At 40.8% G+C, this 12,363-nt stretch overlaps 1 protein-coding gene across 1 annotated transcript in view; it reads left to right on the top strand.

The window, feature by feature from the left end:
- Window positions 1–1,077: 1,077 nt before the first annotated feature.
- The window catches only part of LOC115010785 (CD9 antigen-like), a 12,717-nt gene continuing 1,431 nt past the window's right edge, over window positions 1,078–12,363 (top strand). Inside the window, exons 1-7 of the mRNA XM_029435570.1 lie at window positions 1,078–1,302; window positions 8,082–8,184; window positions 11,548–11,645; window positions 11,768–11,842; window positions 11,932–12,015; window positions 12,124–12,180; window positions 12,302–12,363. The exon at window positions 12,302–12,363 is cut by the window's right edge and continues 22 nt beyond it. Of these exons, the coding sequence (XP_029291430.1) occupies window positions 1,234–1,302; window positions 8,082–8,184; window positions 11,548–11,645; window positions 11,768–11,842; window positions 11,932–12,015; window positions 12,124–12,180; window positions 12,302–12,363 (548 nt within the window). The 5' untranslated portion in view covers window positions 1,078–1,233. The remainder of the gene's footprint in view (window positions 1,303–8,081; window positions 8,185–11,547; window positions 11,646–11,767; window positions 11,843–11,931; window positions 12,016–12,123; window positions 12,181–12,301) is intronic.

Raw genomic sequence — 12,363 nt, 5'->3', positions numbered from 1 at the left:
ACTTCCTTTTTTTTTAAATGTCATGAAACTTTTTTGTTTTTCCCCCACAAGAACAGGAAAGGCTTGAGGAAGGTTATAAGGAAATCCTGTTATCTAATCATGTGATTACAAAACAAACTCATTTATTCATAGAGGCTGAGCTTTCCCTTGTTTATTTGCTGTCTTTATAGCAAGCTGTTTGCTTTGTGCATGAGGTTTGACTTTGCAGTAATTCTGTCATCAAAAAGGTTTGTTTCCATACTTCATATGTGCGTGACAACATGTTTGGTAATATGTTGTAATCTTAGGGTAGACATAAGAAAAACAGCCCATAATATATTGCAGCAAGATTATGAGATGCTATAACTGTATAGGAAATATATCCTAGCGGAAATATTACTCAAGGTTACAATGATAGATTGTGGAAAGTTGAATCGCTGCAGGGCTTCTGGCACAGTCACTGTTTCTTAGTTGAGGGGTTACATCACAAACTGTGTCACTTCCACTTGAACTACTTCTTTATCGTTACCATACAGTGTGTGTGTGTGTGTGTGTGTGTGTGTGTGTGTGTGTGTGTGTGTGTGTGTGTGTGTGTGTGTGTGTGTGTGTGTGTGTGTGTGTGTGTGTGAAGAAATTATATCCTATTGTCAGCCAAGGTGATGGATATATCCTATAGCGAAGACAAGTTCAACCACAACTGCCATAAGCCATATTGTATTAAAATAAATTGTGGTCTAATAACACAAATAATAACAATCAGCCCTGACACGGAATTTAAGAATTAGTGGGTTATCAAATACACATTTTAAGAATATTAGTTACAATTTAACTCTAATTCAAATATAAAAGGGCACACTGAACACAAAGTAAATATCAGCTCATAGGTAAATAGTAACTTTGTGTTAGAGGGAAAACAACACTTTGCCAAGCCCTCATCGTGTAGCTTCGGTCCCCCCTTCAGCCCCCCCTCTGCATTGTTGAAAGGGGCGGTCTGGAAAGAGTCTAAGCTGATCCTGCGGTGTGTGTGTGTGTGTGTGTGTGTGTGTGTGTGTGTGCGTGAGAGAGAGAGAGAGAGAGAGAGAGAGAGAGAGAGAGAGAGAGAGAGAGAGAGAGAGAGAGAGAGAGAGAGAGAACCGTGACTCTTGATGCACTTGTGCTGTGACCGGGTGGACCGTTATTATTGTCACAGTGCGCGGAGCCAATACAACCGTCAGAGCATTTTGTAGGGATTAAGGATAAACTCACCCAGCCAAAATGTCGAAGGTGGAAGGAGGAATGAAATGTGTGAAATACCTTTTGTTCGTGTTCAACTTTATATTCTGGGTAAGTGCACATTCGGCATGTTAGTGCATTTGTGGCAATCGGATGCAAGTTGTGCGTAAATGGAGCAAGTGCAGCAGTGCAGACTACTCACTCTGCACAGCTGACTTTCACACCCACGTGTTATTTTAGGAACAGCGCTAAGATTGTTTTCGTATTCATCCTCTTTGTGCTTTATTTAGTTGCCGTCCGGCGTGGGTTTACTCTGCGTGGCGCGGAAAGGGTGACAACCAGAGTTGTTTAGTTTTGGCTCATCGGGCTCAAATCAGATTTTCCACAGAGGAAAAACCCGCCCCCCTTTTCCCGGGTAAGCGTGTTTTTGAAAGGAAGACTGAATGAAAAGACAGAGACAGCGAGAGAGATTGAGAGACAGCATGGAAAACAAACTCCATACTCAAACTCAACAAACTCATGCGTCACATAGCTCCATTACCAAACAGAGCTGCAGAACTGATTGATATACTGAAGTTGCAATCACCCTGGGGCTCAAGATCCTCCAACTGCTTTGTCTTCTAAAAAAAAAAAAAAAATAGCACTTGGGCACTCAGAGGGAAACACAAGAGTCACTTTACTCAAGACAAACTGTCAGGTGGATGTGAAAGGTATGTGTGTGTGTGTGTGTGTGTGTGTGTGTGTGTGTGTGTGTGTGTGTGTGTGTGTGTGTGTGTGCGCGCATGTGCCTTCATAAACCCTGACATCCTTGTTAAAGTCCATTCATAGTGCTTACTATAAATGAACTCACAAATGTTATTAAAAAAAAAAGTTAGCATAATCTTTGTGTGTGTGTGTGTGTGTGTGTGTGTGTGTGTGACGCACTTTATCATTTGCGTTCCACTATTCTCACTCCTCAGAGGGGACGGTCCTTTGTGTGTATGTGTGTGTGTGTGAGAGAGAGAGAGAGAGAGAGAGAGAGAGAGAGAGAGAGAGAGAGAGAGAGAGAGAGAGAGAGAGAGAGATTTTCCAACAAGCATCTGTGGAGTGGACCAGGCGCTGAGTGCAGCGTGAATGGATCCATTGTGACAGCAGGACAATAGCATAACTTCAGTCTGCTGCTCCTGCCTGGCTAAGCAGCAGAGCCTGCTGGAGCCCTGAACACAGCGGCCCCACCGGCACCATCATTAAGTTGTTCTATCCCTGCATCCAGGATGGGTGCGTCTGTTTGCTGACAGACATGTTCAAGAAAAAACAGAGACAGCAAATGTGATGAGAGAGAAAAGGGTCATTGGGAGATTGAGAGGGATATTCGTGTGCACGCTCAGATGGCAAAAGAGGGACAGCTGACCCAGATAAAGATAGAAAATCAGATCAGTATGAGGATAGCGGGATATTCTGTGGATGTGTGCTGTCTGTCTATGTGCGTTACATGTCACAGAGGACCACAGAAACACCTATACGGATGCTCCTCCACTTTTGCTCACTGCATACAAATTCTGCACATTCCCTGCACTCTTTCAGAATGAACTTTGTTCACCCTCCGTTCATAATCATCCCGATCCCTCCCCGGGCTGCGGCCCCCTCTGTTGATGGTGGAGAGAGAGATGATGAGAAGAGTTTGTGTGGAGGAGGGGCAGATATGTCCCCCTTCAAATCTTCCCCCAATGAGCCCTGAGTGGACAGTAGAGCAGAGACAGTTCTGTTGGACACTGAATGTTGTCAACAGATGGGAGCTGTGAGACATGCCTACACTCGCACACTTTAAAAGTTTGTTTTTACCTGAATGATGAAGAGCTTCATACAACCATCCTCATTTGACACCAACAACATGGTCATGAACTAATGCGGAAAAAGTGACCCTGTGTTCATAAACCTCTCTGACTCTATGTCACAGCATCATGATGTAGTGAGATTCCTGGATGGCTCAAATACTAGACTGTCATTAACGTAGTACAGGCCAAGCTCTTGTATATATTACACTGATAGCTGTGAATATAACAGCTTGCAACAGCACATCAATACCTTGCTGGCTGTCCGGCCTTGTTTGTGTGCTGTAGCTCACTGACTGCCCTATTTAGTCAAAAATGAAGCCTGTGAGGTAAACAGTGTGGGACAAATGTGCGGCACGAAGCCTATTTCCCATAAATATTCCTTTAGTGTTCTTTCTCCATTTCTGGTATTGGCTTAATAAAGAAAATAATGTACTTGTCAATCTGCTAAACTCTTTATTTGAAAAGGCCGCACCAGTGTTTCTGTTAGTTTTTTCTACTGTTTTGGTTGTTTCAGACTCTTCGACTGTGTCTGCTGGTCAAAAGACAGCATGATAATACAAAATCTAAAATGTGCATTTAGTTCTGTGGAGAGCACACAGCTCTTCTTTATTGAGTATAATGCCAACGTATGGCAGCTTACAAGGCTCATCGGGATGATGAAGGCAGCACTATGTGTATTGAAATAGCTGCGTTATTCAAAACATACTTAATAGATATTGCATACAAATATAACCTTACTTTCTTTTTGCCAGAACTAATCATGTACACAGTTTGAGTGATGGTACACAATTTATTTAACTATTAATGAATAATTGGGTCTGAAAATGAAAGAGAAGAGAAGAGAAAGATGTAGAGACAAGAGTAGAAAATGAAAGACGTTGTTGGTAAAGTCCCAAACCATTTATAGATCTACATGAACAGTGATATCATTGAAAACAAGAGAACAAATTAAATGTGCAATTACAAACAGAGCTATAGTAGCATTTTGTTGTGACCATTTATATAAAGGATGGTAACACTACACAGTATATCAAACATTATACAAAACAGCAGTAACTCTCGGGACATAAGCTTGTCTTCAGACGTGTACAGCAAGGACTAGCCCACAACTTAATGTCATTGATAAAAGCTTAGGACTCTATAAACCATTTAATAATTGTGTCTGGGTGAAAGGTAATTGTTTTTTTCTAATACAGCAATGGCAATGTTTATCTCTGTTGGAGATCTCAGAGGGCTGGAAATAATATCTTACTTTATGTGATAAAAACCTGTGACTATCGGTGTCCACCGCTATTCTATTTCTATTCTATTGAAGCAATAAGTCCGGGATGAGTATGTCTTTGCAGTTTACATTTTTATGCTGAACTGTTGATTTCTTTTAATATGTAGGTAAAGTTATACAGAACACTAGAGTGAATTGCGAGGGTTGGAGATTATGTCATTTAAACACATGAAAACACAGATTGTATTTGTTTTTATTAGCTTGGCCTGATGTCGGGCTGTATGGAGGTGAAAGCCTCTGACATCGAAAGTAGCAGGGGCACTTTGGTTATGTTTGCATGTCCTGGATGGATGATTTATCAAAGGTATGGGTAATAAATTACTGGCATCATGTTTGGAGAGACAGTTTCAATAACTCATGTAGATTTATATGGAATTCAGATCAAGCCAAATGTCGTACACAAAGGAGCAATTAACTATCTTGCAGATTACATACTACGAGTCTATAGCTGATGTAACTGTTGGATTGGATGGGATGATTGGCGGGAGGTTATCTGGTGATAGTTTGTTTTATTGCTGCTGCCCCATCATAATCTAAACTAATCTAATAAGAACAATTAAGAAATAGGAAGGAATAAGACATATTAAAAATCATTTCACTTTCTAAATTGACACACAGAATTAGTAATGTTGAAGAGGCGTCTAACTTTTAAGATATCTGGTAACATGCCCGACTCTAAAATCAATATTGACGCAAAATATTGTTCCAATATAACACACTTGTCTGTGTTGTGGAGGTTGATGTGTGCCACCACACTCCCCCACCCTCGCACTGTGGCAGAGTACAATAGGATTTACTCCATCCATAATTATCTCCCTCCTATCTACACTTTCCTTCTGCCCATCAATTTTAATGTGCACTTGCATCTGTTTTCCCAAACATATGTTAGACAGAATACTATTTTTGAGAAGCTTAAATCACTCACCAATTACTGCTGGGTTTAAAGAAGTAGTTCACAGATGTTTTCTTTCATATATTGCTTTTACTTTAATTTACGTCTATTTTTTTTAATCTAAAAACAAGATCTAACCTAGAAAGTGGGTGAAGCCCCAGACTGTCTCTGACCAAGAACACAGCCCTGTCAGCTCAGCCCTTGTTTTCATGGAAATTCCCCTCACAAAAACACTTTTTAACTGCAAAAAGTGGGCCTTGTTACTGTAAAAGAAACTCAATAAACCTCCGACAGAGAAATTTCCATCCCTGTCTGGAAGTATACAGACATTCAAAAATCCTAAGAGGTGTTAGGGCAGAAAGAGGATGTAACGTAACTCTGCTATTCTCACTTCCATCTGTGTTTTAGAGAAATATAGGCTCTACAAGACCTATACAGGACACAAGTTGGAGTTTCAACTTTGTTTTTTGAGTAAGATGCTTCTGTCAGGCGAAGAAAAAGGATGATGGGGCATCTAACGACTTATTTTCTCTTTTTATTTCCCCTCTTTCATTGTGCCTGTTTGTTTCCCTCCTATTGTGCGCCAAAATGTATAGGCACAGGGAGACAGTGGGTCTTTGTCCTTTGGGTGCGGTTGGGAGGGAGGGGTGCGAGATGAGGTGGGGTAGGAGGGGGATACATAGAGATAAGTCAGGGGGTGGGGTGGTAGTTTTCGGTGGCAGTGAGGCCGAGAGAAGGGAGGGGTGTGTCTGGTGTATAGAGTAATGATGGCAGACAAAGTGGTGGTGGTGGGGGCGGGGGGCGGGGGTATGTAAGCAGTGAGGGGGTTAATGGGACCTTTGGGATAGTCATGAGTGCCTGAGTTGAGAATGTACTTAGCATGTCTGCTAGTGCATGCAGTGTTCGATGTAGCCCCCCTTTTCTAAAACGAGAGCTTTCTGTGTTGATTCCATCTATGCATCTGCTTTTGAAAAGGCTTTTAAATTTAGCCATAATAGTAATGAGGTTTGGCTGAGCTCTGAGCTCTTTTCAACTGTGAAACAACCACCTGCTCCTCCTTCATCACTAACACCATCTAGTTTGGGACTAGGACTGTCACGGTATCAGATTTTTACTACAGAATTCAAAATGATTCATCAAATTAAACTTAGAGAATAATTGAATTAATTAAAAATTGTTTATTGTGCATTTTGTCTGTTTTTTTTTACAAATGAATTACTCTAAATACGGTAGAGGTTGCAAGAGAGTCTGTTAGCATAACTGCACTCTTAGTCCTGTGTGCATATCCGCAGGGTTCAGTGGGCAGCAGTTCTCACCTCACACCTTCAACAATACCATCGCACCATCAGGTACTCCAACAAATACCAAGGTTAAATAGATCCAGAGCCCCTCTTTGCACTAATCCAGCCTGGTTCAGTAAGTCTACATACGTATCTGCAGCCTTCACTTCATCGTGCTTTATCACTTTGGACCTGCTAATCCTGAAACCCCAAGAGCTCAGCTGTCCCATACATCACCATGCATGACATTAAATCCTTATTTTGGGAGGAAGCTGGCTTCTTAACACCTGTCTTATTCCAATGCTTTACTACTGAGCTACTGGCTTTACTTCAGACCAACAGCATGACATATAACCTGTGGACCCGGAGTGGAGGAGGAGAGGAGTACAGACAGTTAGCCACGAGAAGATGAAGAATGAAACAAGAGAAATTGCAGAACCAGAAAGAGGCTACAGGGGATTTGGTAAACAAGAGGTTACAAAGCAAAATTAAAATACAGACGTGGGACAGTTTGTTATTGTCTCAACTGGGCATCAAGGTTTGTTTCTCTAAATAAATTCACTTGACAGAGCCTGAGGACACAGAAACAAACAGTCACACAAGGTCCACCTACATTCTGAGATCTGGGACACAGAGAGACCATGTGAAAAGCACTCCTTAATACTCTCCATTTAAACAAATCACTTTATTAATCTGCACACACACAGATAGACACTGCGTTGTCGGAAGGTTTTTAGACTCGATAATCCTAAGGGGGCATGAACTCAGTGAAACCTCTCAGTATTGATCTGTCAGTGGAGCACCCACCAAAGACTCTGCCCTTGAGAGCATCTCAGATCCAAGGAAAACAAATCATTTACTTCAAGGTCTTTTGAGGTCAAGGTTCACCTTGCGTTAAAGCAAGAGCATTGCAGGAAGTATGATTCTGTTCGATGTACGCTCATGGTGGTTTAGATGAAGGGAAAATATGAGCAACATGTAACCACATTTCCAAACAAACAGGAGAGCCTGTTGAAGCTCAAGGTGCCACACTGCTGCCCGCAGCCAAGCCAGTCATTCTCTCCCTATGGGACGCCAGAAATTGCTAAGGGGTGTTTGAATAACATAACTTATATTTAGCTTGAATCTGTTGGTTTAGACACTTACTGTAAATTATCCACCCACAATGCGCAGATATTCAGACCTGTTGATTTGACACAACATACTAAGTTTTTAGCCTAACTTACTCTTATTGAGATTATACTTCTGTTGCCAAAGTGCAAAAGATTGAGGGCCAGATTTACAGCAATGACGTCGGATCTAAAGCCAAAATATAAATGATAAGACACATAGGTTCATTATAAAAAAAACAGAACATTGATTTTCTACTTTATAGGTAATATATTTAATACTTACTGAATGTAATTAGGGTTGTGTGCAACAATGTGGTATTTTAACGATTACTACATCTACGGTTGGTACTTATTAGGATTCGGTCACAATTAAAGCCTGAACGAGTCTCATGACTGTAGATTAACGACAGAGGTTCTGCAGTTGTCAGTGTTTTTGTTTTTATTTCTGAAATAAGTAGTCATATGTAGCAAAAGCTTTTTACAAAGTTTCTCTCTTCTCTTCTTTTACAGTTGATGGGATCATTTGTTCTGGCAGTGGGACTGTGGCTGCGTTTTGACCCAGAAACTGTTTCACTTCTCAATGGTGATAAGGCTCCAGACACTTTCTTCATCGGTGAGTACCATAGTACACCCACGGGAAACCAAACTCAGAAACCACTCTTCCTGTGTTATGGACATTTCTGTTGTTTCACTTTGACGTATCAGAAGTTAGACTTTTATGCTGATATTAGGAATAGAAAATGGACATTTATGACATAGTGTCCTTATTTTTGTGTTATTGAAAATGTATCACATCATGACACCATTGCATCTTTTCAAACCAAACCATGATTTTTGCAAATAAATAATCTAAATATAATTTTCAAATAAGCACAATGTACAATATACATATCAAAATGTCATGTTCCACTCATCATGTCATTCTCAGTCTGGAGAGGTGCTTTGAAATTGTTTATTGACATGTTTCAGTGCAACTCCTTTTGCCTGTGAATAAATGTCCGTCTCTATGTCAGAGGGGATATTCCTACCACACAGTCTTTGTGAGTGATTGTGAAAGTGTGTGAGTGTCATAGTTTGATGGGTGTCCCACCACACTTTCCATTTATGGTTAAATGTCTGAATGCAACGTTCTCTAATGCTTTTTTTTTGCGAATATTTGGCGTCAGTTTACCTCGCACTGGAGATGAGTGTGAATAACAGGAAATGACTGTCATACATAGAGCAATAAATGCACAAGGGAAACCACAGGGCTTGTAACCACCTTTCAATCAGTCACCCTGCCCAGATGGAAAGAGAGATGGAGGAGGAGGAGGAGACACTGAGTGTTGTGACAGTTAAAAAGGCAATCATAGAAACAGATGGGGATCCATGGCAAAGATTTTAAGGAAAAACAAGATGTGATGACAAACGAAATGACTGGGCAAAAGGAAGAGAGAGAGGTGTTTAGCTGTCCTGTGCAGGACTACCCTTCTACACCCACTCTGATCACAGTAATCAGTGTAATACTGTCAGTCTCCAGACTAAACTCCTCTCTTCCTGATTGGTACTTTATTTTCTTCTATGAAGCCAGTTTAGGACTGATAAGGTTGTGTAATGGTAATCAAGTATTGCGAAGAGTTATTTTCTTACAAAAGGCTATACTACCGTAAAAGTATTTCATTACGTCTTTCCATGTGGTTTGACTGCAGATGGGTGGCTTCTGTAAGGTCCTCTGAGAGTCTAGTGCTACACATGGCTTTGACAGTGAGAGCGCTCTCCCCACAGACTCAGCTGAGAGCGCAACAACAGTTGCTATGCCTCGTTCCCATGGCGTCAAGCCCACACAAAACTTTTTTCTGTGCTTTGAAATGACATGTTGTAAGAAACAACTTCAGACTACGAGATAAAGGGGAACATCAATGCCGTGTGCTGCTGCCAAAACCAAGTTTGTGTGTGCAGCAGCATCACTTGCATGCTAACTGATCGTTTGATACCTTCAGGCAGCAACTAAACTCTCCTTCCTAACAAAAGAAACGACTCAATTATTGTTTCACATCAAATCTCTTTTTTGACACATCGGTATCCTCTGATCTTCCTCTCTTGTTCCCACCTGAGCCTGCGTCACCTGTGGGGCTGACGCAAACTCTCTCACCCCATCTTCTGCGGAGCTGTCGCCTGGCAACATACCCCACCTGTATGAGCAGTGAAACCAATCTTTGTTGAGTTCCTCCCTGCAGACCTACCCATGATGTACCTAATGAGAGGGTTAATGGGAGATCAGGGCATCTAAAGAGCTCCCCCTAAAGCAGGCTCTTGGCAACAAGACTATTGACAAAGCATCTCATATGAGGGCAAAATTAAAAGGCACAATAAATGTGTATCCACTCATAAAATAGGTTTTAAGCACCGACCACAGAAATAGTACCTTCTAAAACAGGGGTCGCCAACGCAGTGCCCGAGGGCACTTGGTCGCCCGCAGGGACTACGTGAGTCGCCCGCAGGGCATGTTCTAAAAATAGCACTAGTCACCATGAAGCTCCGTCTAAAATTTGTATTTAATTGTTTTGCTGTTCGTTTATTTTTTATCAATAACACTTGAATTATTCTTTATTTTAAAATGACAATATTGAATAAAGAATTTAAAAAACAAAAATGTTTTATCTATCAGAGTTCAATTCCAGGCGCAAGCTAAATCTCCATTTACCTTTTCGCTGAGACAAGCTAGCGGGAGCAGCTACGATGGGGCGCGAGGTGCGTTTTCTACGCTGAACATGGCAGAAAAGCGAAAGAACTATTTTCACAATGATTGGGAGGAAGAATTATTTTTTACAACAGTGAAAGAAAAGTGTGTATGTCTCATTTGCGGGGCGACGGCAAAGCGGCACATTGTGGACACTTCAGTACGTGTCAGAAAGCTACCATGCTAACTAACTAACTAACTAACTAACTCACTACCTGCAGCACTGCGGGCAGAACAAGTCGAGAGTTAAAGCAGCTTTGAGCAGCAGCATCTCTTCTCACGAGGCCGGTGAACAAGTCACACAAAGCAACAGAAGCTTCATTTAGAAACATTCGTTTTAATAAAGTACAAGAAAGCCTTTTCGGACGGAGAGGTCTTGAAAGGTGCAATGATGGTTATTGAAAACACTGTTCTAACACGAGAAGAAAGGTTCCGATGTGATCTCCACTCTCTGATGTTACAAAGTTAGTGTTTGTACAAACAGGATATGATGTGAAGATGTGACAGTTAATGATTTCCTATAAAATGTTACAGAAGTGATACTTTGTACACAAATGTAACTGGTGTGATTTTGAACAAAATGCTACACATTTTCTCATTCATACAAAGCTATCAAAGATATTTACACAAATATCAGATGTGATAACTCTGACTTTCAAATGTTGAAATAGATTGAGAACATAAATAATGTTGCATGTTAAAATATATATGCGTTTCCTACCATGGTAAATCATTGTGAGGAATAATTAACATTAGTATGTGATCAGACAGTCTCTTCACATATGAATATTTATTATTATTATTAGTGATAATATTATCATTAAAGGTGAACCGTGCAACTATGTTATTCAGGAAGTTTGTATCAAACAAGTATTATTCAGTACCCTTGAAGTAGCTCTCAGTATTAAAAAGGTTGGTGACCCCTGCTCTAAAATCTGAATACCACTGTCTGAACTTTCTGCTTTGCGATGTTGAGCTACACTGTTTCAACTGACTTTTCTAGCTCTATGCTGCCCCCTGCTGGTGCTCCTCTAAATTAAGATTGCTAGATGAACTAGCTGGGAAAAGCTGAGCATGTTAACAGAGAAAGTGGGGAAGCAAACCGCTTTTATAGGTGTTTTAGGCTGGTATATCCTAAATATGTTGGTAAATAATTCTGATGGTGGTTTGCCTCATGACTAACGCTCTTATTTACCTTGCCTTTTTGTTTACCATTGCATCATCGCATAAAAGTGTCTCTTTTCCCTGTTCCTCCAGGTGTGTATATCCTGATAGGTGCTGGCAGTCTGGTGATGTTGGTTGGTTTCTTTGGCTGCTGTGGAGCTGTTCGGGAATCTCAATGCCTGCTGGGTTCAGTGAGTTCGATGCATACAAACTACAAGAGCAAAAACTGATCTGAAATGCTTTTGACTTAGACATTTCAGTTGGATACCATTACATTTAAGCTGACGTATATTTCTGTGGATTTATTTTTCAGTTCTTTGCCTGTCTGTTGATCATCTTTGGTGCGGAGGTGGCGGCAGGGGTGTTTGGATTCCTAAACAAAGACAAGGTACGTTTAATGTTTCACAGCTTGAGTGGTGCAGGAAGTTTGATGAACTCTTATGGCCCCACGTCAATCACTTGTCTCCTCTCACACAGATTATCAAAGATGTTCAGACCTTCTACACAACAAACTACAAGGAAAACAATAACGGCACATTGATCATCTCGTATCAGAAAGTAGTAAGTAAAAAAGAAATGTTTAGGGAAACATGTTCTTAATGCAGAAATGCATAAAGATAGTTGCTTGTACATACTCCCATCATATCTTCATTTTCTTACTACTTTCAGCTGAACTGTTGTGGAACCATAGAAAGCCCCTGTCTTGATCCTGCAATAGATACTAGGGTAAGATCACCAGACTCACTGGGGGAATTAAATTATTCCCCTTGTTGCCTAATTTATGAGTTAGTAGCTGTACAAATCATCCTGGTTCACTAACTTGACTCCTCTTATCTTTGGTCTGCAGGACTGTGAGACAAGCATCAAGGAGTTCTTCAACAGTAAACTCTACATCATTGGATACGTGGG

Source organism: Cottoperca gobio, chromosome 7 (assembly GCF_900634415.1).
Source record: "Cottoperca gobio chromosome 7, fCotGob3.1, whole genome shotgun sequence".
In the NCBI taxonomy this organism is placed as follows: Eukaryota; Metazoa; Chordata; class Actinopteri; order Perciformes; family Bovichtidae; genus Cottoperca; species Cottoperca gobio.
This window is presented reverse-complemented; position numbering and strand designations above follow the sequence as displayed.